Here is a 27,244-nt window from a genome sequence, read left to right as displayed (position 1 = left end):
AGGATAGATTAAGGGTTGGAAATCAAGAAAGTGGGTTATTTCATGTAATTCCGCTTGAAATGACAACATGTCATTTCAAGCGAAATCATAAGAATTGTAATTCCGCTCGAAATCGTTACTTAGTGATTCTGCTTGAGTGTGTTTGGAGAGGAATCAGGGTCTGCTTGAGAGTGTTTCAAGCGGAATCAGGTAGGTTATAAATAGGGAGTGTATGTGTCATTTGGAGCGAAATCTGACCAATTGTTCTGAGTCGAGGTGCTGTCGGATTTTCGTCAGAAATCATTGTAAAGCTCAGAAATTACTAATAGAAAAGAATTGAAAAGGAAACAAGCTGTTTGACATTGTTTGCATTGATTCCGCCTTTGTAAATGATGATGAACTACTCAACTTGATTGTTTATGGTCACCAAAACGATCCAACAACACTTAACTCCTAACTAGATCTCCTAACTATCCATTAAAACACAACTAATACCCCCCCCCCCTTATGTGGACGGTCACTAGGTGGCCCCACCACCAAGATTTCCTTAATCTTGTGAAGATTGGATTAGAGATTATGTTGTGTACTATTGGAACACATTATACATTGGATAAAAGCCTAAGTGTGGTTATAAGAAGGATATGAAGGATCATAATCACACCATCTCTCACACACTAAACACTCACCATCTTTCTCCTCCTTCTTCTCTCCCTCTCGGCCGTAAGCAACAACAACAACGTCATCATCATTCATCAATTTCCATCCATTCCAAGTTTATTTCAAGGTGTAAGAAGGTCTACAAGCAAGCTTGGTGGTCTTGGATCTTGAAGGACCTCTCCCATTTGCTATTATCCAACACATTTGTCACCTCCATCATCTTGTGTTCATCCCTAGCCATAGAGCTAGTAGTAAGGCCCTTATGATCTCTTGTTACTTCATATTTTGTTGGTTAAAAGATGATGACCATTGTTAATCTTGTAGAACACTAAAGAACATAATCATGAATCTTTAACATAAGCTTATTAACATATGAATACATGTTGGTTAGTGTTGGTTTGCTTCTTGATGATTGATGATTTGTGTTACTGATGTTAGACATCATAAGAAACCTACTAGATTGTGATTAAACACATGATCTAGTAAGTTAAGGTGGTGATCTTGTGAAAAACCAAGATCATCATGTTTTATGTTTTCATGAACTTGAAAAATGAAAATAATTTTGTGAATGATGAAGTATGTAATATGTTACTAGTCATAAACTTGGATGATTTCAAAACTAGTTTTCTCAAGAAACTAAGTTAAATCACAAGATTTACATAAACATAGTTTTTAAAGAAACTAACCATGTTTCTAGTGGTGAAACAAGCATAAGAATACATTGTTTACAAGAAAAATCCAAGAGAATGATTTTCGGAAAAATCATCTAGTAAGTTGTAAACACCAAAATCTTCCAAAAATGAGATTTTTAAAGAAGTAAACACACTTTAAAGGGTAACTAAACCTACTAAACACACTACCAAGTTACTACAAGTTTTTATGAAAGTTCAAGTTCATGATTATTATGTAAATAGCATTGTTTTGGCACTTGGTAAGTGTAAGATTGTTTAGGGTTGACTGTTGATTGTTTGTGATGATTTTAAAAAGAAAATGATATGCTTTGATAGCATGAACACCTCCATTTTTAGGGGAAACTATGGCAAAATTTTCTAAAAATATAAACACTTAGAAAAATATTTTCTAAACAAATATTTACAAGTGTATTTTGATCATGAGTTTTCAATATAAACCTTGCCATAGATTTTGTTACAAAAATACAAATATTGGAGGTTGGTTTTTTGTAAATAAAAATAAATAAATATATATATATTTTGAAAGGTATATATTTAGAAGACATGTGTGTGATTATTTATATACTTGGTGTAATAGTTATATTATTTTAGGATTAATGTAATATAACTTAACAAAAATATTACAATCCAAAATATTACCAAAAATCACAAGGAATAAATATATAAGTTACACACATAATATTGTGGAACCGAACGATAGAATGTAACTTACAAAATATTCCGAAAAATACCGTTATAAATATATTTTTGGAAAATGATATTTTGGATACAAGAAATGAAAGTATGATTTTTATTATTACAAAGTAAATCATATTTTCGACAAGGAGAAAGTATATTATTTTTGGAAGTAAAAATATACTTTCTTGAATATTTAGAAGATATATGATTTTTGAGAAAAATATATATTTTCTTGAAATACATTATCTTTGGGATAAAAATAAGTTTACATGTATTTTCTAAATTTAAACTTGAAAATACATTAATTTGGATATTTATTCCGGGATAATCAATTAAAAATTAAGTATAAGTATACTTAACAAATACAAGAATACGAATATACATGTATGAGATACCCCCATCCTTGGGAAGGAAATACGAAAATAAATACTTGAGGAGTATTATTACAAAAATACTGTGTAAACAATTATTCCAAAAATTAAATATAATTAAAGTTAAGATAATTACTATTTTAACAAGAAATTATAACTTGGGATAATATTAAAAGAAACGTAACTCAAAAACGTAATTACTAAGGCAAGGCACGGCCCGTTCGTCTAATAGACCCTAGTACATTGTAGGGAGTCGTGTTTGCTGAAGAGATTTGAGTTACAAGTACCGAAGACGCAAAACTGTGAGTTCATGTCCCCCTTTTCTTTTAACTGTTTTCAGTTTTATAACTTTGGGGGTGAAATACATGTTACAATTATTTACAAACATTTTATACATGGTATGGTTAGCTAAGGAGGGTTACTGCTTAATCATGTGAAAGGTGGGTACAACACTTAAGACCATTAATCCTCGTCGTAGGACTGAGGGACATGAGTGATAGATCTATTTGGGTGTAGCGAGCCCACACCCATGAGGACCAGGGTGGCCCATGTGGTGACTATGTCCACATACTAATGCCGTGGCAAAATTCCGCTAGGTTTGAGTTTTCCTGCACCATTTCACACATACCATTGGCCTTGCAAACCATTGGTGTTCTGTTTTTCCTTATTGCTACATACCAGGGACATACATATATACATACAGACATACTTTAAAGGCTTATTCATACACAAACACGTGAACTCGCTCAACTTTTGTTGATGTTTTTCAAATTACATGTATTTCAGGGAACTAAGTGGATCTGGCAGGTGTTGCATGTTTTCAAGCTGCGTTATCAATAAAAGATGTCATCCAAGTCTTCAGAGTTTAGGAGATGTATCTTAATCCTGGACGAGATACATGGTTCTAAACTCGGGATTGTTTAAGGTCTTTTGTCGAGTCTTAGTAAACTCCTTAAAACATGTTATGGTTTGTAATTTGAATTTGGTGTCAACGTTTCAGACAATTATGTTGTGGTATTTCAAACTTAATTTATGGATGAACATCTTATGGTTTTTATCATATAGCGTTGTTATGATTGAATGCTATGGTATTAAGAAAGTCACACCAATAATCACGCTTCCGCAATAGTCAGGGTGTGACAGCTTGGTATCAGAGCTTCGATCGTAGCGAGCTAGGATTCTTTCTCGGGTCTAGACTACGATCATTAGGGCTCTCACGAAAATGTTTACATTGCATACACAAAATGTCCAGATTCAGGGAACAAACATTTTTACAAACAAAAGGCACAAAACACATTTCAAAGCTTATGTTCATAATTCAGTCTAAGAGACTAGGGAAGTTTAGTCTAAGAAACTAGGGAAGTTTAGTCTAAGAGACTGGGGAAGTTTAGTCTGAGAGACTGGGTAGTTCAATTTAAGAAACTGGCGAGGTTTAGTCTGAGAGACTAGGTAGTTCAGTCTGAGAGGCTGGGTGGGACAGGCTGGGAAGACTAGGATGAACACATGCTTACATTGTTACTACTTACATGCTTATTTGATGATTGTTGATATATGTGCATATGTTGTGATTGTTTTGTTACAGACACCATGTCCTCATCTGAGAGTGAGCTGTCAGATACCGTAGACCCTATGGCCATAGTTTCAGACGATGAGATTGTCTCAGACCCTGAGGTTTTCACTTCCGACACTGAGAGTAGTGATGACGATGACTTTCAGCCGTTTGCTTTACCAGATTTTGGCGATGATATACCGCTAGCTGATTGTCTACCTGATGAGGATCCATTTTTCATTCCTATTCCTGACCAGGATCTTATCATCCTCAGACATCCCGACGATGAGCAGGTTGTGGTCTCGATCCTCGCCCCTCTTCCTCTTGCGGCTTTTCCTCTCGAGAATCTGCCTTTTGATGCCATATCTGACGATGATATCAATCTTTTTATCGAGGGTGCCCCTGAGGAGGCCCAGGGTGATGGAGCTCCAGTCGATGATGTCGTTGCTATTCCTCTTATTGAGATTCCGATCATTGAGATTTCATCTGACCATTCTGGTCCTGATTCATTCGAGTCTGTGTCATCTACTACTTTGCACGCACTGGGATTGCAGCGTTATCCCACCGATTCTGATTCTGACACGGCTATGTTTGTCGCACCTGTTCCTCCACAGGACTTTGAGTTTGATGATGAGTTTGATCCTGACTTTGATCCTGAGCATGAGATCGACTTCGTTCCTGACGATCAGCTTTTTGATGTACCCGCTGATCTTGAGCTAGCTCCAGCCGACCCTGAGCCTATACTTGTACCCAAGCCTATACCTGCTCATGATCCTCTGCCTGATCATGACCCTGCACCTGTTGGCATACCTGTGGTTGCACCACCTTCACCCGATCCGATCCCTGCAGCCACTGACCATGCTCCTTTTGCTGACCAGATAGATCCCCATTACGCATTCACCCGCAATGGGTGGATAGAGGATGATGATGACTTACCTCCTTTCGTTGAGCCTGTTACTCTCCCACCTGCACCTACGCATGCACCTGTTGACGTTGCCCCGTTTCGCCTACATGTGTCTGATATACACCGCACCGATCTGCCGATCACGTTCTTACAGGATATCCCTCCACCCCATCCAGGGGAAGGACCGTCTAGCCAGCCGTCTGGCCATGTAGCACCCGTTTCAGCAGCTTTTCCCTTCATGCCACAGTTTGAACATACTGCTCCTTTCACTTCTGCACCGTCAGGCGAGCCACTCATTTGGTTTCTGCCCAACACTATGCCTGTTTCTGATCCATACCATCCTTCACATTACACTGGTTACACAAGGGATGATCTGCTTTTGTCGTTGCAGCTTCAGCAGGAGATGTTTTGTCGTAGAGTCATGGATCTTGAGAGGATTCCACGTCCTCCACCTTGTACATGTCAGTCACCATTCGCGACTCCACCCGCTCCTCTTCTGCCGTACCCAGATTTTAACGTTCGTTTTCTTACTATGGAGCAGCAAATTAGTTATCTATTGCGTATCATTCATGCTCTTGAGGAGGAGTTAGCGCATGTGCGCAGTTTGCTTTTCGTTCCTCCACCTCCTCCTCCTCCTCCACCATCAGCATAGCAGGTTTTCGGTTTTATGCAGGTAGCATACTTTTGGTGAGAGTGTCGTTATTGAGCCCAGATTACACAGCCTTTTGAAGACCACTTTTTGACTTTTAACTATTGTAGTTTGATAGATGATTTGGACAAGGGTGGTGTGACCCTGTAGTCCCTTTTGGTGTATGGTACATTGTAGAACATGTAAAACTGTAATTGTGGTCATTGATATATGAAAGCTCAATCGCAACATTCTCATTATATACGTTGATGAATTACTTGTTTGTGTCATGATTGGGATGTTATGTACTTACTTGCGTTGATAAATGCTATTACGTATACATGTCTTGTGCTTACTATACTTAGTATGACCTGACCGACGCAATCTTCTTATAGAAGATGCCTCTACGAAGAGAAACTCGTTTGCCCACAACAGAGGCTGAGTTACAAGAACGGATTTCATAAGCGATAGCACAGCAAGAGGCCCTGCGCTCTGAACATAGCGGGGGTACCTCTGGAAACAACCCACCTTATGGTAATGTTTAAGTCACTAAAGACACATTACGTTACATTTGGATATTCCATGTGCGATCGCTAATGCTTTCTGTGAATGATGTTGCTTGTACAGGCTGTACCTATAAGCAGTTCCTCGACTACAAGCCTCTGAATTTCAACGGCACCGGGGGTGCTGTAGCTTTCGCCAGATGGGCGGAAAAGACCGATTCTGTGCTAAGAATGAGCAAGTGTGCGCCGGAGCACCAGGTCACCTACATCTCGGGACTTTTTCTAGACGGTGCTCTATCCTGGTGGAATCTCCAAGTTCAGACCTTGGGAGAAGAGGCTGCTTACGCCATGTCATAGGATGAAATGAAGGAACTCATACGCAAGAAATATTGTTCAAGGGCTGAGATCCAAAAGTTGGAAACTAAGTTTTGGAACCTCAAAATGGATGGCCCAAAGATTGCTGAATACGTGCAGAGATTTCACGACCTATCTCGCGTCGTTCCTTACATGGTTAATCCGGAATTCAAGCGCATTGAGCGTTTTATTTGGGGATTGGCACCCCAAATCATGAGCATGGTGACAACATCGAAGCCTGCAACAATCACTGAGGCTATTGATCTAAGTGTGGCCTTGACTGAAGAGGCAATCAGGTTGAACAAGTTCTCGATCTCTGACCAGAAGAAGAAAGAGACTCACGTTGAGTCATCTGGTGAGAACAAAAGGAAGTTCTCAAACTTCAAGAAAGGTACCAGCAGTGCTAACAAGAAGAAGGATGTGAACCCACCAGCTGAGGTTAAGACTGGTGCTGAAAACAAGGGAAAAGGATACATGGGCACTCTGCCCAAATGTGATGTGTGTCAGTACCATCATGCCGGCCAATGCAGAGTTAGGAAATGTGAGTCTTGTGGAAAGGTTGGCCATTCAAAGGAGACATGCTGGGCTGGTACTGGTCGTGGTAACGGCGGTCAGAGAGGTTATGGCAATGGAAACAATAACCGTGGCGGAAATGGGTATGGAAACCGCCCTCAAGGAGGAAATGGCGGTAATGGTAATCGTGGTAATTTTGGAAATCAAGCTGGTAGTGGAAACCGTGGAGCAAACAACAATCAAGGTGGTAATGGGAATGGTAATGGTCGGGGACCATGTTGTTTTAACTGTGGAGATGTGGGGCATTTCAAGAGAGAATGCCCAAAGATCAACCGAGCTCAAGGAAGGGTTTTCAACATCGGAGCTAGGGAAGCTCGCCAGGATCCGAACGTAGTCACTGGTATGTTCCCTATCAACCAACGCTTTGCATCAGTACTGTTTGATACTGGTGCCGATTATAGCTTTGTGTCCTTAGAATTTAAGAATATGCTTCGGTTGGTAGCTAGTAAGCTAGATATTCCGTACTCGATAGAGCTAGCTAATGGAAAGCTAGTAGAAGTGAATGAAGTCATTAGAGTTTGCGTGATAGAACTGGGAGAGCATGAGTTTACGCTTGATCTTCTGCCAGTCGAGTTGGGAAGCTTTAACGTGGTAGTCGGAATGGATTGGTTATCAAGCAACCGAGCAGAGATCGTACGTCACGAGAAGATCATTCGTATTCCGATGGCGAATGGAGATACAATTGTAGTGCATGGAGATAAGCACGATACGCCTTTAAGGATCATCAGTTGATTGAAAGCCCGGAGATGTTTGCAGAAAGGATGTGTTGCCTTCTTGGCACACGTTGTGGATAAGGAAGCCACTGAGCCAAAGTTAGAAGACATCCCAGTTGTGAAGGAATATCCTGAGGTCTTCCCCGAAGACTTGCCAGGATTGTCGCCGCCGCGACAAGTCGAATTCCACATTGACTTAGTTCCAGGCGTCGCGCCTGTAGCTAAGGCACCATATCGAATTGCACCCTCAGAAATGCAAGAGATGTCAACGCAACTTCAGGAGCTTTTGGACAAGGGATTTATCAGACCAAGCTTCTCGCCTTGGGGAGCTCCAGTGCTGTTTGTTAAGAAGAAGGACGATAGTTTCCGCATGTGTATCGACTACCGAGAGCTTAACAAGTTGACCATTAAGAATCGGTATCCTTTGCCAAGGATTGATGACCTGTTTGATCAACTACAAGGTTCGAGTTTTTACTCCAAGATCGATCTTCGATCAGGTTATCACCAGTTGAGAATTCAAGAGGAGAGTATTCCAAAGACTGCCTTTAGGACTCGATATGGACATTACGAGTTCCTGGTTATGCCGTTTGGTTTGACAAACGCGCCAGCAGTGTTTATGGATTTGATGAATAGAGTCTGCAAGCCATATCTCGATAAATTTGTGATTGTGTTTATCGATGATATTTTGATTTATTCAAAGACGAAGGAAGAGCACGCACAACACCTAAGAGCTATTTTAGAGCTACTTAAGAAAGAGAAATTATACGCAAAGTTCTCGAAGTGTGAGTTCCTTGGTCACATGGTTAACGAAGATGGAATTCATGTGGATCCCACAAAGATCGAGGCGATCAAGAATTGGGAGACCCCGAAGACGCCAAACGAGATCCGTCAGTTCCTAGGTTTGGCAGGATATTATCGCAGATTTATTGAGGATTTTTGGAAAATCGCTCAACCGTTGACCTCCCTTACGCAGAAGGACAAGAAGTACGAATGGGGAGATAAATAAGAAGAAGCTTTTCAGTTATTGAAAAACAAGCTTTGCGATGCACCCATCCTATCCCTATCCCTACCCGAAGGCACCGACGACTTCGTGGTATATTGTGACGCCTCGCGTCAGGGATTAGGATGCGTACGATGCAGCGACAGAAGGTTATAGCTTATGCTTCACGCCAGTTGAAGATCCATGAGAAGAATTACACCACACATGATTTGGAATTAGGCACTGTGGTGTTTGCATTAAAGATCTGGCGACATTATTTGTATGGCACCCGATGCACGATATTTACTGATCACAAGAATTTACAGCATATATTCGATCAGAAAGAGCTTAATATGAGACAGCGCCGATGGGTGGAGCTGTTGAACGATTACGATTGCGAGATTAAGTATCACCCAGGGAAGGCGAATGTGGTAGCAGACGCCTTGAGTCGGAAAGAAAGGATCAAGCCCATAAGGGTTAGGGCTTTGGAAATGATTATTCAAACGGACCTCTCGTTGCGCATTCGTGCCGTGCAGAGAGAAGCTCTTAAGGAATAGAATCTTGAGGATGAGTATCTCCATGGGATGGAGAAACAGTTGGTACCAAATGAGGAAGGAGCGTGGTGTTTCATGGGAAGAATTTGGGTTCCCCTCTTTGGTGGTCTTAGAGAAGTAATTTTCAATGAAGCTCACAAGTCACGGTACTCGATCCATCCAGGATCGGATAAGATGTACCAAGATTTAAAAGATTTATACTGGTGGCCGAGATTGAAAGGTGATGTTGCAACGTATGTTGGCAAATGTTTGACTTGTGCCAAGGTAAAGGCCGAATATCAGAAGCCTTCAGGTCTTCTGCAACAACCCGAAATACCCATGTGGAAATGGGAGCAGATTTCAATGGATTTTATAACGAAGTTACCAAAAACACCCAGAGGTCATGATATGATTTGGGTAATCGTAGACCGTCTGACCAAATCTGCACACTTTTTGGTGATCAAGGAGAAAGACAACAGTAGTAAGCTTGTTGAGCTGTACCTCAGAGAGATAGTTGCACGACATGGAGTGCCTCTCTCGATTATTTCTGATAGAGACGGAAGGTTTGTGTCAAGGATTTGGCAATCCTTCCAAGAAGCATTTGGTTCTCAGTTGAATCTGAGTACTACATTTCACCCTCAGACTGATGGCCAGAGCGAGCGAAAGATTCAGATGCTAGAAGACATGTTACGAGCTTGTGTGATGGACTTGGGTGGCAGTTGGGACACTCACCTACCTTTGGTAGAATTCTCGTACAACAACAGTTACCATCCAAGCATTCAAGCTGCACCGTTTGAAGCTCTTTACGGACGCAAGTGTCTATCACCGTTATGCTGGGCAGACGCGGGTGATAGACAGCTTGTCGGTCCCGAATTAGTTCAAGAAACGACAGACAAGATTATACAGATCCAGAGCGCATCAAGGCGGCTCGTGATCGACAAAAGAGCTATGCGGACCAAAGGAGGAAACCTTTGGAGTTTCAAGTGGGAGATATGGTTTTATTAAAGGTTTCACCCTGGAAGGGTGTAGCACGCTTTGGGAAGCGTGGGAAGTTGAACCCACGATACATTGGACCGTTCAAAATCCTGGAGAGGATTTGTCTTGTAGCTTACAGGTTGGATTTACCCGCAGAACTGAATGGCGTTCATGATACATTTCATGTATCTAATCTGAAAAAGAGTCCAACTCAAGAAACAGTTGTCATTCCTGCCGATGAAGTCCACATTGACGACACACTCCATTTTACGGAAGAACCCGTTGAGGTCACTGATTGGAAGGTTAACAAGACACGCAGGAGTAGTGTTAAACTCGTCAAGGTTCGATGGAACGCGCGTCACGGCCCAGAATTCACTTGGGAGCGTGAGGATCGCATGAAAGCGAAATACCCACATTTGTTCCCCAACACCCTTGCACCTAGTAGCAGAACTAAAATTTCGGGACGAAATTTTCTTAACAGGGGGAGAATGTGACAACTGTTAAAAATCCAGGCATCCGTACAATTTAATTAACCATGATTAGTGCTTAATGACTGTGCTGAATTACAAATGACTGCTTTCTGATTTCTGCATCATACTTACATGTGCATCACATTTCATAATGTCACATCATTACTACATACAAACCATATTGACATACATGATGCACAAAGCACGGTTAGCACAGTTAGCGGATAACTCAGAAAAATGCTGACAAGGTTCAGTACATAGACATACAGTGTTTTGAGACCCAGTATGGGCCAAAGACTAAGTACTACACTAGTATGGTGTGTAGGGAAGTAAGGACCATAGAACTGCATTCCTAAGTGATAGTTTAAGTACCAGAAAGTGCCTAAAACCCACTTAAAGTGCTGAATTCAGCATATTTCAGCAAAATTCAGCATTTTAACAAGATGGTAACATGTAAAAATATGACTAAATGGTCCTGAATGCTTTCCTAAGTGTCGGGAATTAAAAGTGTCACAAAAGGGTACATAAAGGTCACTAAACGGAATAGTTTGACACTTTAATGAACCAGTATCTAACCGAACAACCGGACACTACCCGAAACACCAAAGTTATACTAGAAGCATTGTTTTATTATTTCTGAGCTAGTTATGATCCCCGAACACCCTAACACAGTATATAACACACAATATGCATAACACCTAACTAATACACTTAACTCCTAACTAGATCTCCTAACTATCCATTAAAACAAAACTAATACCCCCCCCCCCCTTATGTGGACGGTCACTAGGTGGCCCCACCACCAAGATTTCCTTAATCTTGTGAAGATTGGATTAGAGATTATGTTGTGTACTATTGGAACACATTATACATTGGATAAAAGCCTAAGTGTGGTTATAAGAAGGATATGAAGGATCATAATCACACCATCTCTCACACACTAAACACTCACCATCTTTCTCCTCCCTCTTCTCTCCCTCTCGGACGTAAGCAACAACAACATCATCATCATCATTCATCAATTTCCATCCATTCCAAGTTCATTTCAAGGTGTAAGAAGGTCTACAAGCAAGCTTGGTGGTCTTGGATCTTGAAGGACCTCTCCCATTTGCTATTATCCAACACATTTGTCACCTCCATCATCTTGTGTTCATCCCTAGCCATAGAGCTAGTAGTAAGGCCCTTATGATCTCTTGTTACTTCATATTTTGTTGGTTAAAAGATGATGAACATTGTTAATCTTGTAGAACACTAAAGAACATAATCATGAATCTTTAACATAAGCTTATTAACATATGAATACATGTTGATTAGTGTTGGTTTGCTTCTTGATGATTGATGATTTGTGTTACTGATGTTAGACATCATAAAAAACCTACTAGATTGTGATTAAACACATGATCTAGTAAGTTAAGGTGGTGATCTTGTGAAAAACCAAGATCATCATGTTTTATGTTTTCATGAACTTGAAAAATGAAAATAATTTTGTGAATGATGAAGTATGTAATATGTTACTAGTCATAAACTTGGATGATTTCAAAACTAGTTTTCTCAAGAAACTAAGTTAAATCATAAGATTTACATAAACATAGTTTTTAAAGAAACTAACCATGTTTCTAGTGGTGAAACAAGCATAAGAATACATTGTTTACAAGAAAAATCCAAGAGAATGATTTTCGGAAAATCATCTAGTAAGCTGTAAACACCTAAATCTTCCAAGAATGAGAGATTTAAAGAAGTAAACACACTTTAAAGGGTAACTAAACCTACTAAACACACTACCAAGTTACTACAAGTTGTTATGAAAGTTCAAGTTCATGATTATTATGTAAATAGCATTGTTTTGGCACTTGGTAAGTGTAAGATTGTTTAGGGTTGACTGTTGATTGTTTGTGATGATTTTGAAAAGAAAATGATATACTTTGATAGCATGGACACCTCCATTTTTAAGGGAAACTATGGCAAAATTTTCTAAAAATATAAACACTTAGAAAAATATTTTCTAAACAAATATTTACAAGTGTATTTTGATCATGATTTTCAATATAAACCTTGCCATAGATTTTGTTACAAAAATACAAATATTGGAGGTTGTTTTTGTAAATAAAAATAACTAAATATATATATTTTGAAGGGTATATATTTAGAAGACATGTGTGTGATTATTTGTATACTTGGTGTAATAGTTATATTATTTTAGGATTAATGTAATATAACTTAACAAAAATACCAAGAAATTACAACCCAAAATATTACCAAAAATCACAAGGAATAAATATATAAGTTACACACATAATCTTGTGGAACCGAATGATAGAATGTAACTTACAAAATATTCCGGAAAATACCGTTATAAATATATTTTTGAAAAATGATATTTTGGATACAAGAAATGAAAGTATGATTTTTATTATTACAAAGTATATCATATTTTCGACAAGGAGAAAATATATTATTTTTGGAAGTAAAAATATATTTTCTTGAATATTTAGAAGATATATGATTTTTGAGAAAAATATATATTTTCTTGAAATACATAATCTTTGGGATAAAAAGAAGTTTACATGTATTTCCTAAATTTAAACTTGAAAATACATTCATTTGGATATTTATTCCGGAATAATCAATTAAAAATTAAGTATAAGTATACTTAACAAATACAAGAATACGAATATACATGTATGAGATACCCCCATCCTTGGGAAGGAAATACGAAAATAAATACTTGAATAGTATTATTACAAAAATATTGTGTAAACAATTATTCCAAAAATTAAATATAATTTAAAGTTAAAATAATTATTATTTTAACAAGAAATTATAACTTGGGATAATATTAAAAGAAACGTAACTCAAAAACGTAATTACTAAGGCAAGGCACGACCCGTTCGTCTAATAGACCCTAGTACATTGTAGGGAGTCGTGTTTGCTGAAGAGATTTGAGTTACAAGTACCGAAGACGCAAAACTGTGAGTTCATGTCCCCCTTTTCTTTTAACTGTTTTCAGTTTTATAATTCCGGGGGTGAAATACATGTTACAATTATTTACAAACATTTTATACATGGTATGGTTAGCTAAGGAGGGTTACTGCTTGATCATGTGAAAGGTGGGTACAACACTTAAGGCCATTAATCCTCGTTGTAGGACCGAGGGACATGAGTGATAGATCTATTTGGGTGTAGTGAGCCACACCCATGAGGACCAGGGTGGCCCATGTGGTGATTATGTCCACATACTAATGCCGTGGCAAAATTCCGCTAGGTTTGAGTTTTCCTGCACCATTTCACACATACCATTGGCCTTGCAAACCATTGGTGATCTGTTTTTCCTTATTGCTACATATCAGGGACATACATACATACAGACATACATTAAAGGCTTATTCATACACAAACACATGAACTCGCTCAACTTTTGTTGATGTTTTTCAAATTACATGTATTTCAGGGAACTAAGTGGATCTGGCAGGTGTTGCTTGTTTTCAAGCTGCGTTATAAATAAAAGATATCATCCAAGTCTTCAGAGTTTAGGATATGTATCTTAATCCTGGACGAGATACATGGTTCTAAACTTGGGATTGTTTAAGGTCTTTTGTCGAGTCTTGGTGAACTCCTTAAAACATGTTATGGTTTGTAATTTGAATTTGGTGTCAACGTTTCAGACAATTATGTTGTGGTATTTTGAAACTTAATTATGGATGAACATCTTATGGTTTTTATCATATAGCGTTGTTATGATTGAATGTTATGGTATTAAGAAAGTCACACCAATAATCACGCTTCCGCAATAGTCAAGGTGTGGCAGCACAGTTCTTGTTGCTGGAGCTGCTATTGTTGTTCTTCCTCTTGTGACGAGAGGACTTCGATGACTGAGAGGCGGCGGCGGTGTCGGCAGCTGATGCGGCTGTAGCTTGGTGCAGGTTCTTGGTGGCCTTATCCCAGTAGCCAGCTTTGACTCGCTTGTCGTTGATCTCAGCGGCAAGCAGGTAGGTTTCCTCGATTGTTGCTGGCTTTGGAGCATGCACAAAATCTGCAACACAATCCGGCAGAGCGCGGATGTACTTCTTGATTATCATGTCAGCAGTCTTGACTTGGTCAGAACAGATAATACTGAGCTGCTTGAAGCGAGCAGTTAGAGCAGCGTTGTCTCCATCTTTCTGCTTTATGTGCCATAATTCATCCTCCAACTTTTGGCTCTCATGGGGAGGGCAAAACTCTTCGAGCATGACGTTCTTCAACTCATCCCATGACAGACCATAAGCTGCGTCATTTCCGCGTTTGTTCCTCTCGGCCGTCCACCAGTCTAAAGTGCGGGACTGGAAAACGCCGGTAGCATTCAGAGTGCGGAGATTGTCAGGACATCCACTCTGACGCAGGGTGACCTCGATTGAGTCGAACAATTGAAACAAGGTCGTAGGGCCATCTTCGCCAGTGAACTCTTTCGGTCCACAAGCTTTAAACTGCTTGAAGCTGAAAGCAACTTTTGGGGTTTCAGTCCTGGATTCTTTAGACGATTTGCTCATGTTCTCGTATAGTTCACTCACAATCTGAGGAACAGCCTTTGGCATTTGCTTGGCGACGAGAGCAGCAAGTCGTTTGTCTTTCTGGTTTTGGCGAGCAGCGCGCGAGTGACATGATCCACATGACGACATTGTCTGCATCAGACATCGCCATAGGACTCAAACACAGTATAATCGAATCTCACCTCACACGCCTAGTATTACTAAAGCTCAGGAACACGTATAATCACATAACCATATAGTCACATAATCACAGATTCACATAAGCACAGAGACACATAAGCACGTAAGACACAGAAACACAGAAGCACATAAGCACGTAATTTACCTAGAGTACATAGAGGCAGTCAGAATACAGAAACCTATCATTTAAATTCCGTGAGCGTTCGAGAATAGCGATAGTGAGTAGTATAGTATAAGCGTATAACCTAGCATGCGATTATCCCCAAATAGCGATTTGTTAGCATATGGGGATAGAGGTGCAGTGCGAGTCGTGTGTGTCGATCAAAGCGAAAGCAAAAGAGCGAATAATTCACCAAAAATCTTAACACATAAACAGATAAAATCACATAAACACATAAAATCCATATAAAACGACAAATATCAGAGTCGGTAGTAGCGAGCTCAGAATCGAAACACGTAAAAATCAAGAATAGATCGTCTCAGGCTCGATAGACATTTACTACCAAAAGTGATTCGACTATTCACAAGGACTCTTCGTACACACTTTGGCCTTCGGGACTGTGCTCTCGCCTCGAATTTGGGCGATCGGCACGCATCCTTCCAGTCATATCGTGACTTCAAGTCGTTGGAGTCCGTCGAGACTTTGGTGAGAGTTTTGTAAAACCAAAAATAGATCGGAACAAGTCGTCAAGGTTCGGGTTTCACCCCTGACTTAACAACTTCGTTCCTGTTTTGATAAAGTAAGGAAGAATTATGCGTCAAAGTACGGATTTCACTCCCGGTTTAACGCAAATTCTCCTGTTTATAGATGAAAATGCGGGTCAAACAAGCAATTTAGTCGAGAGTTTGTGGTTTTCACACCTCATCTCATCCTAATCGCTCGTTCATTTTTGAAAATTAGAGTGCAGTGATAGTGTAGCGTAGGCGAGAATAGCAGGAAATAGCAAGTAAGCTCGTACATAATCCTTACAGGATATGCACAAGTCGGTCTGTTGGTACCTAACTATAGACTAGGTCATTTCTAAGACATCGACCCGGACTAGGTCGAGTCTTGCCTAATTCCCTATAGTTATGGCTCTGATACCAATCTGTCACACCCCAACCGATGGTGGAAACATCGGGGCGCGACACTGAGCGAAACAGATTGTCCAGAAGTTTCCATAACAACTATAATTACCAATTATTTAAAGCATCATGTCCCATACCATGACATAAAAAGTAATACAATTATTATAGACAAGATGTAGTCAAATTGTTCTATTCCGACAACTCAGATTCTTAAATACAGACAATTGTTTATTTGTTTCTAGACCTTTCCTAGCCTCGATTTCACAGCAAGCCAAGCATATAAACATCCTAAGCACCTGTCACATACGTTAAAGTAAAAGTCAATACACATAGTGTAAAGGTGAGCATACAAGTTTAATAGATATAATAGAGTTCGAAATCGATTACGCATAACCAGCACGTAGACAGTGTGAAATGAAGCACGTTAGTTATTGACATGAACTTATCGATACCAATGACTGTGGGTTAACTGCCCAAGGCAGATCGTAATACACTCTCACCACTGTGAGCCATGTAACAAATTGTCCTTAACAACCCCTGAGTGAACAGGTGCTGAGTCCAAACTATAGTACTATCGTTGCTAAGGCAGGTAGACAGCATTCCATGTGTAAACATAACAAACAAGCATTCCATGTGTAAACATAACAAACAAGCATTCATTAAGTCACATATAACATGCGGTAACGGTTAGCGTTTAAAGTATTGCGTAGTGTGTTCGTTGTGGTTTAGAATAAGTAACGTGTGTAACACCCAAAAGTGCGTAAAGCAAAAAGGGATCGAGTATACTCACAGCGATGATGGATTGAAGGGAGCGCTAGAGAGCAAGATTAGCCTTATCAGAACGATAGCATAAATGATAAGTGGCACGTAAAACGATACAAAGTGTCAGTGGATCGGACAGCAATCCGATCGGGTGGCAATCTGATCGGGTGGCCGGTCGATCAGATGACAATCCGTTCGGGTGGTCACCTTATCGGGTGGCCACTCGATTGGATAGTCATCTCGTTTGGGATGGATGTGTTTGTGTATTATGGCTTGTCTTTTTAAGTTTTCGTAGTAGCATTTTGAAAACAGAGAAGTATCTCTACCCTTCAGGTCGGTCGATCGAACGGTAGTCCGATCGGACAGCAATCTGATTGGCGAGGCTTCTCAGGTTGAGAACAAGTTCACCGCAGGACGGTCACTCGATCGGATGGCAATCTGATCGGGTGGTAATCCGTGTGCATTGAACATGTTGAAATTTGTTTAAGTGTTGAAGTCAGAACATCACATGGTCGGGTGGTAATCCGATCGGGTGGCAACTCGATCGGACGGCAATCCGTTCAAAGTTCCAAACCTCAAATGTTAAAATAAAAGTTAAGTGTGGGACCCAAGGTGCAATCCGATCGGGTGGCAGTTCGGTCGGGTGGCAATCCGATCGGACGGCAATCCGCCCCAGATGACCTGGTCGTCTTCTTCCTTGGTTGTTTTGATAGTTTGTCGTTTTCTCGAGACGATTTGATATCGTGCTAAACAAAAGAAACCTCGTCAAGACTTAGTGACCCGATCGGACAGGAACCACCCTAGTCCGACCAGTTAACTGTTCGAGACGGTGTTTCATGCTTAACCCGAAACTGGTTAGTCTCCTGGATAGAATCCAGATTTTGAACCAACACATCAACAAGAAAGTGTAGAAGATCAGAACAAGCTCCGATTCTATCGGTTTTGAGTGCATTGAGTGTAAAAGAGTTGAAAGAAAGTTAGAAAACCATCTTTCAATCCTTTTCACCATGAATATGTTCAGATCTATGAAAGATCTTTGTTTATTTATGTGGAAATCGTTCAGATCTAAGTTGTTCTTGGTGGATTGAAGCCAAAACATGAAGTTCATATGAACACCATGATGACGTCATCCTAGAACACCTCAAATCTTAGTGATTTCACGGTTAAAAGTTAAGATTCAAAAGATAGAAAGGTGTAGGAGTGCGTGTAGATCAAGAAAATACAAGATTTAGGTTGAAAACCTACAAGAATTGCGAAAGATCTGAAGAAATAGCGGCTGGAACGAGTGAGCAGAGAGAGAGAGAGAGTTGTCAACATTAAATGATGTTGACATATGGGGTATTTATAGGGTTTCCATAAAAGGAAAGGGGATTAGGTGGCTGGTCGATCGAGTGGCAACCCGATCGGGTGGCAGCTCGATCGGCTGGCCACTCGATTGGAGTGATTCGCGCAACGAGTTTTGCGATTTTGATTCGCGTGTGGAGCGTTGCGAAGCGATAGAGTTTCCTATTCAAATTACTTTTAATCCCAACTACTATATCAACATACAATCATCCTAATTTAACTTGCGTTTAGCATTTGCGATTCGATTGCGATTGAGTTTCGATTGCTTTTTGATTAATCACCACAACATAACATAAATAACATACACAAGTAACACATAAAAGGTACACACACGTAAAACAATATCCAGATCACGTAATTCGAGTTGCGAGTGCGATTGTGATAAAACATCGATAAACCTCGATTATTAATAAGTACTCCACATAATACAACTAACGTAAAAGCATAAAAAGACTATCTACAAGTCAAAGAATTCAAAACAGGAATTGAGCAAGGAGTGACAGATCGCAATTAGCAATCTTGTCTCCCTTTCGAAACACGGGGTGTTACATATAGAAAATAATAATTAAGTCGATCTAGGACCCGCATATTATGACAAACTTGCCAAACAGAAATAGACGACGTAAAAACGTTGAAACGTTGAACCACACACGCACGTTGGTCGTGTTAACTCGAAAAATTTAGAACGAAACGTAAAAATGTTGAACCACACACACTTTGCGCCGTGTTAACGGGAAAAATTTAGAACGAAGCGTAAAACGAAAAATTTGTAAAAGATGAAAACTATATGAGACCAAAGTTGAAACTAAAAAAAGTTGTAAGGTTAAACTCTAAAAGATGAAAAATTTTAAGTTAAAAGTAAAATATTCAAATAGTTTGGGTTAAAAGTAATTTATCAAATACCTTAGGACTAAAAGTAAAAAAATCAAAATATTTTTGATAAACTCCCAAAGCATTAGATACAACCCTATTTGCACATATAAGTTACTAATTTATAGTATTGAAATGAAATTGTTTTTTCCTTTTTTAAACATATATTAATTTATCAATTAATTTGATATTTCTTTATTAATTTACGTTATAAATTTTTTTCTAAAACCTTAAGTACGTAGTTGTGCTTAATATTTCCCCTAACATTCTTTATAAGTTTTGTTAAAAACGAAGTTGAACTGAAAATAAAATATTTATTTGTTATCATAAAACGGTACGATAATAAACTAAAATTGTTCTAATGGTTTGGTTTTCTAAACAAAATGCTTTATTTTCAAATCACGTTTGTTTTACATTATCAATTACTCGGTTTCGCCGCAACACGCGACGAAAAAAAAATAGTTAGTGTTAAAATTGGTGTAGAGATGAATGACAAAAATTGAAACTTACCCTTTAATCAATGAAAAAAAGTCGAAGGCGGTAGAATGTAAATTCACAAAAATCAGACACCGAGATTTACTCCATTTCTCCACGATTCTTCTTCATCGTCATCCTCATCACCACCACGGCCTAAAAAGATAGTCAAATAAGAATCTCATTTCATCTGCAACGATAATGACCCCAACCACAACCATGGGCATGTTTGGGTAAGCTTTTTGAAACAACTTATTGACTTATTGGTTTTTTGAAAAGTCATAAGCTCTAAAATGATGTTTGGCAAAGAGGGTGTATGTGAGGGGGAAAAGCCAATAAGTCAATAAGTCACAAAATCCTGACTTTTCCAAGAAGCCAATAAGTCAATAAGTTGTTTCAATAAGCTTACCCAAACATGCCCCATGCTTTCTTTTCATTAATTCTACAATATTCAAATCCCATTAACATTCATTCGTAGATTCAAAGCATCCTTCTTCACATCACTCTCATGTTTGTTCAACCTAATCTCACCAAATTCAACACATACTTCATATCAATCTCATACACACATACAGAAGTTAATTTATTATAGAGAGAGAGAGAGAGAGAGAGAGAGAGAGAGAGAAACAAAATGAAACTGCTGGCGTTACAGCAGAGTTACGCTAATCGCCGGAGCAACAGTTTCAGAAACCAATCGCCGTTAGATTCAGCTACAGACGGACCTAACGCCGTTAAATCTCCGTCAGGTATCTTCTGGTTAATCCTCCATTGTTTATGCTGTCTCGTTAGTCTAGTTCTCGGTTTCAGAATCTCTCGTTTAGTGTTTTACCTACTCTTCACAACTTCAATTAACAACTTATACACCTCCACAACGACGTCGTTTCGAGCCTCAACTGATATCGCCGAAACGCTGTCGTTTACCACCTCTCTCCGGCGGGATCCCGATCCGGTTAATGTTACGAGCAGAGTTGTGGTCGGGCGGCACGGGATCCGGATCCGGCCGTGGCCGCATCCGGATCCGCTGGAGGTTATGAAAGCTCATAGGATAATTGAAGCGGTTCAACGCGAACAGAAGGTTCAGTACGGGATTAGAAACCCTAGGAGTTTGATTGTTGTGACTCCGACGTATGTGAGGACGTTTCAAGCGTTGCATATGACTGGATTGATGCATACGTTGATGAATTTGCCGTATGATGTGGTGTGGATTGTTGTGGAAGCCGGTGGTGTCACGAATGAGACCGCCGCGTTGCTGGCGAAAACGATGGCGAATTCGAAGGTGCAAGTTAAGCATGTTGGATTTGAGAAGAGGATGCCGGTTTTTTGGGAGGCTAGACATGAGATGGAATCTCAGATGCGGTTGCGAGCGTTGAGGTAAATTTGAAGTTTTATTTCGGTTTATGATGAATTTGATTGTAAGTTGACCTAATTTTCGATGATTTAGGGTTGTGAGAGAAGAGAAGTTAGATGGGATTGTTATGTTTGCTGATGATAGTAATATGCATAGTTTAGAACTCTTTGATGAGATTCAAAAGGTTGAGTGGATCGGTGCTGTTTCGGTTGGGATTCTTGCTCATTCGAGTCGTCCAGATGAAGATCCGTTTGAGGTTCAGAAGACCGTGGATGAAGAAGATGAGAAGAAATTAACGTTGCCGGTTCAAGGTCCGGCTTGTAATTCATCTGATCGGTTAATTGGGTGGCACACATTTAATTCTGTTGTATACAAAGGAAAAAGTGCGAATTATATTGGTGACATGGCGATGGTGTTGCCGAGGAAGTTGGAGTGGTCAGGGTTTGTGATGAACTCGAGGTTGGTATGGAAGGAAGCTGAATTTAGGCCGGATTGGATTAAAGATTTGGAGGTGGTGCTTGCAGGGGATGATATTGAGAATCCTCTTTCTTTGCTCAAAGATTCTTCGATGGTGGAACCGCTAGGTGGTTGTGGGAAGAAAGTGATGCTTTGGTGGCTTCGGGCTGAGGCTCGTGCGGATAGCAAATTCCCTTCTGGGTTAGTCATCTTGCTTGCTTTTGCATCTTTTGATTACTTTTTTGCCTTGGCAAATTGCATCAAATATTTATCACTACATATGCAAAATGTTAGAAATTCCAAAATTGTGTTGATAGTTGAATTCTTCTTGTCCCAGAATCCTGTAGTGTACCCCTACATAGAGCAATTTCATAGTGCTGTAGGTTTTTAAGGCATGGCAATGGTCAATGGGCAATGTTTCTAACATAGCGTTTGGATGTGTGTTTTGGAATAGATTAAGATAACCACATCAGGTGGTCAACCGTAATAGAACGTGTTGCTTTAGATAGTTTGAAGCTGTAAAAATCAGAGAATGGGAGGTTAAGTGTTTGGAAAATATGGAGTAGTTAATGAACTTATAACGGCTTGGTTTAATGTGCTTTGATGAGTGATGATTGTATGTTCATATTTATGTATGTTTATAGGTATGCATGTGCATACAAGTACACGTGTTGTGTTGACCCTCATGAATTGATTTTAGAGATCTAATTGCCTCAATGACTACAAGACAGGTCTCCCTTAGAGTTTTCTATGAAGTATATAATGTCAAATGGCCTAGAATATTTTACAAAATTGGCTATATTTAAGGAGGAATGTTTGTTGGGTGGTTGTCCAAACCATATAATAGATAGCAAATTCTTTATTTTTTGGGTTTGATTTGGACTATTGTCTCAAGCGATATATCATGAGGATTACAACTAAACATTAGTCTTTGGTAGAGGCACGATTGGTTACTGGTCAAAATGGAACAGGTCATTTTTAGTATGCGTTGGGTTTGACCCAAAGCATGGTTGTAAAAATCCCGACTAGGCACCGATTAATCACTGATTAATCTCGATTAATCACTGATTAATCTCGATTAATCACCGATTATTACAGTTAATCCCGATTATATCCCAAAGACACGTTTTTGTCCGGTTGTAATTTTTTTGATAAATAATTAATGTATTAAACATGGTTAAAAATATAATATCACTACAATATTAATCTAAATCTTTAAATAAAACGATATTAGGTGGTTGTATGCATTAAAATTACACTTTAGGCAATTTTCAAGGCAGCCTTTTGACCCATTCTTTTTATAGCTTTGTTTGACCTACTTGAGATTAAAAATAACACAAACCAATACATTCATGATTCATTAGTAACTGGTTGAATCTGCCACATCAATGCATTTGGATGTTCATTTCCAAACTAATTAGTGCGATGTGGATGATGAGCATCAGAATCGTAAACCAATCTTTTGAAGTTAGGGGTAGTTTGGTAATTTTACATTTCTTCTCAATAATCAATTCCGTTGTTTCGACTTCTTATTTGGCACTCTAAATTTGATTATTTTGATCTACAAATTCAGAACATCATACTATAGTTCCTCCCACCTTGAGCCTAACTAGTAATTCCTCCCACCTTGAGCCTAACTAGTAATTCCATAAAATTTGTATGTTTGAAACTTTTATAATTGCTATCATGATTCATAAAATCATAAGTATCTTTAAACCCAAGTTCTGATCTCTGATGCCAGGTGGATAATCGATCCTCCATTAGAAATGACGGTGGCAGCTAAGCGAACACCATGGCCTGATGAACTCCCATCTATTACTCAAAAAGTAATCAGCACCACCACGCAAGAGAACACCGAGAAGCGTGCAACAAAAACTCGTACCCCTAAGTCAAGACGCACTTCACGTGGCAAAAGAAAACGTGAATCAAAGAATGCAGATGCACGTGTCACGGCTAGGAATTCTAGAGAGAGAATCAATAACTAGGAAGATGGAGGTGAAGAGATCTTTAATACAGAGTAAATAGGTGGTGTATCTTACTCATTATTTGAAAATTTTCTTGATTTTACTTCTATTTTCTATAGATTTCCTGTATCTGGTTGACATGAAATGGTGCTTGACAAAGAGAAAAAAGTGTATAAGTTTGTGCTCCGTATACATAGTTCTCAGGAAATACTAAAATGGTATTTGAAGATTAGCGTACGGGCACTACTTGAATTGAATCCAACAACCCCGATCACGCCGTTAACAGTCGTTGTCTTTATGGGTTGTTTTGACTTTTGGTGGATAGACTTTTGATATGCGGATGGTTGTCCAGTATTTGTGAAGGTGAGATACGATCTGTTTGATAATTTCTTTTGGATGAATGGACGATCTGATTTTGTTACCATCTATCTCGATGCAAAACCAACGGGGGAGTAGGGTGTACTCAGAGTACTCGGGGTGTACCCGGGGAGTACTCAGATATGGTAAATATAAAGAAAATTAATTATTGGATGTTATATATATATGTCAAAATAAGCATAATTCAAATCAAAATAAGCATAATATAAAAGTCAACAAATGAGGTTGACCGATTAGGCTTGACTGGTCCTGACTTGACCGACTACTCTCTAAAAAGTCAACAAACGAGATTGACCGACTAGGCCGACTATGCCTGACTAGACTGACTACTCTCCGATAATTTAAGAAACGAGGTTGACCGACTAGGCCGACTATGCCCGACTAGTCCTGACTAGACTAACTACTCTCCGATGTTGACCGATTTTGACCGTCGGCGACTAATTGAGTCCGCCTAGGAGAAAATCGCCTCGGAGGGGTTCCGATGACCGACTACTCGCCGAGTACAATGCCTTAGAATCTGACTTTTACAACACTGCATACATGGTTACACATATTAATGGTGAATCCATTACTAACTTGTTGAGCATCTGAGGGTAGTTCGGAGACCATGGTCTCTGACCCCTTCTAACGAGATTTCATGGTTTTGCAAATGTGGATGGAGAAGGTGAAGGCGAGGTGTGGTTTGGTCATCTTCAGAGAAGTTCATCATATGTGGGAACGTGATCCGAAACCACCCGACTACGATTTGTATCTTCATTAGCGATGTCCGTGGGACTGACAACGAAGCACACTTCATTCTTCTCCACTCGATATCAAGATATGTGCCTTTTGGTGATGTATGCGGGACCTAGATCTAATTTCTTCATATTTGCATTCGTTTAAGCGATAGTCACTTGTTTTTCTTTGTTCACACCACCAGATTTGGTGTTTGATTAAACACATATATATAATTGCTATATCTACAATTACTAGATCTATTGTTTCAAGTTCTAGACATCATGTCTACATGAACAACTTCCAAATTTGTACACCTAGAGCTACACACGAATTTTAGATCAACAACTCTGGATCCCGGTGTTTTTTTGAGATTTATACAATTTTTTGGTCTACAACAACCAAATCTACATGCCTTCAAGTAGGGGCGAAGTACAGAAGGAGCGGGAGGGGGCGCCCGACCCCCACCCCCCTCCCCGAACTTTTCGCTCAGTAGTGTTATATATGTAGTTTTCGTATAGAAAATTTTGGGTATATACGTTTTCGGCCCCCCGATTCTATAGAAATTTTTGGGTATATACGTTTTCGACCCCTCGTCATTCGGGTCAAGCTTCACCCCTGCCTTCAAGTTTTATGAGTGATTTTTGATCTACGTCTCTACGACAATCAGATGAATACTTCCCCAAGTTTTTAGCCCAGGTTACACGTTACGAATCCCCCATTCACACTTGAAAATCATTCATTCATGAATTTAAAATCAAATAATTGTGGACGGTATGCGAATAATTTCACCTTACATCAAATATTGGATACACGCACGTTTACGAGGTCGTTAGGAAATTTAGCGAGTAACAATAGCCAAAGGAAAGAAAATAAAATGATAATGTCAAAATAATAAAGGGTCGAGCAATGTATGATTCAATTTTGATCTTGTGGGTGATGTACAATCCATGTTGCACGTAGTACAACTCACGTATGCATCATTGTTCATCCCAAAGAAACTTTTTTGACTTACAAGGCAGGGATTTTAAAATAAGCTATGACTTAACCACCTGTCATCTCAAATTTATTTAATCACAATAATATTTTTTACCCCCGCCTGTTTTCTTTCCCACTTTTGAAACGACGGAGGCTCGGCTACGCAGAAGAATGAATGGTGACTCATGTTTCTTTTTGTAGTCATGTGTTGTGCACATGTGTGATTAGGGAAGTAATTAGAAGGTTGTTAGATATATAAGGAGAGTGGGGGTGGTCACTAGTGATAGAATTCCATCACTCACAATGTTCAATCATGTTCCGCCATGTCAGCAATCATTTTTCCATCACTCACAACCTTTTTTGGTGGCAATGGTCATCACTCACCACCACACCCAACAATTTCCCCCCAACCAACAATTATTCTCACAAAAAAAAAACATCACGCCGTGAAGAAAATAACGAAATCGGGTTTACCGTTGAACTATCACGCGTGACACTTGGAGTGGCGGTGGGAATTTGTTTTTTCCACGCGTTGAAAAGTCCCTATCACGCGTTGAACTTTTGCCACCCCCAGTGGCCTCTATAGTTGTTTGTATTTAACCAGTTTCAGTTTTATAACAGTCGTGTTGGTGTATGTAGGTTGGGTCCTTAGTTCGGTTGTTTTGTTGGTGATGCATGCCTTCCTTAGTGTGGTGATGCCTTAGGGTTGTCGTGTAGGCTTTATTTTATGTCTTTCGTGGTGTTTTCTTTTTCTTTAGTGCTCCGCTTTGTGGTGCTTGTATCGTCTTTTCTAGCTTCTTTCTAGTTTTGGTGGAATTTATGTCTTTTGCCGTTCAAAAAAAAAAAAAAAACTTTCCGCCTTTTCATTTTCTCTCAAATCACTGGTATCAAAGCTATGGTAACAGCTCTGAACATCTTCAATTGCATCATCTCATTGCGTCATCGGAGGTTTATAGCTCTGATTAATTGCTTTTTTGTTCTCTTATTCGATTTATATTTGTTTTCATTCAAAATTTTATCTCGATTATGTTCTAATCATGTCTAAGACGATTGATTCTTTGAATCCACTTTATCTTCACCATTCTGATCATCCTAGCATGATTCTTGTTTCTAAAACCTTTGACCGTACTGGATTTGGGGCATGTAAACAAGCGATGACTATTGCCTTATCTACAAAGAAAACTTAGCATTTATCACTAGTGAAACTTCAAAACCTATTGATTATGATCAGATTTTGATCTGGTAATACAGAGTTAAGAGAAGTTTAGTCTGTTAATACAGAGTTTCAAAGTAATTAACATGGATGATTTGATGTTAAGAGAAGTCTGGTCTGTTCACACTGAAAGAAAAATGGTCACACTACTAGCAAATGTTATCGTCTTATTCATTTTCCTAAGAACTTGAAGTTTACTAAACTTAAGCGTGTTGCTATAAATATGGCATTTTAGGACGATACTAATAAATCAAGTTCTTCTGCACCTTTCATAACATTAGAACAATACAATGAATTGATGAAACTCTTGCAAAGGACACGTTGACCAAAGAGCCTGCTACAATTCAAACTAAGACATCTGTCAACTATGCAAACTTTGTAGGTATGATTGTTGTTCGTACAAAATGTCTAATG

The 27,244-nt window shown here is 39.2% G+C and overlaps 1 protein-coding gene across 1 annotated transcript; it reads left to right on the top strand.

Annotated features, from left to right (window-relative positions):
• Window positions 1-20,201: 20,201 nt before the first annotated feature.
• LOC110912624 (beta-1,4-xylosyltransferase IRX14) lies at window positions 20,202-23,779 on the top strand. The gene is made up of 3 exons (XM_022157392.2): window positions 20,202-21,150; window positions 21,221-21,784; window positions 23,325-23,779. The coding sequence occupies exons 1-3, from the start codon at window positions 20,411-20,413 to the stop codon at window positions 23,566-23,568; spliced, it is 1,548 nt and encodes a 515-aa protein (XP_022013084.1). The 5' UTR covers window positions 20,202-20,410; the 3' UTR covers window positions 23,569-23,779.
• Window positions 23,780-27,244: the final 3,465 nt, after the last annotated feature.

This window comes from Helianthus annuus, chromosome 15, assembly GCF_002127325.2.
Source record: "Helianthus annuus cultivar XRQ/B chromosome 15, HanXRQr2.0-SUNRISE, whole genome shotgun sequence".
Classification (NCBI taxonomy): Eukaryota; Viridiplantae; Streptophyta; class Magnoliopsida; order Asterales; family Asteraceae; genus Helianthus; species Helianthus annuus.
This window is presented reverse-complemented; position numbering and strand designations above follow the sequence as displayed.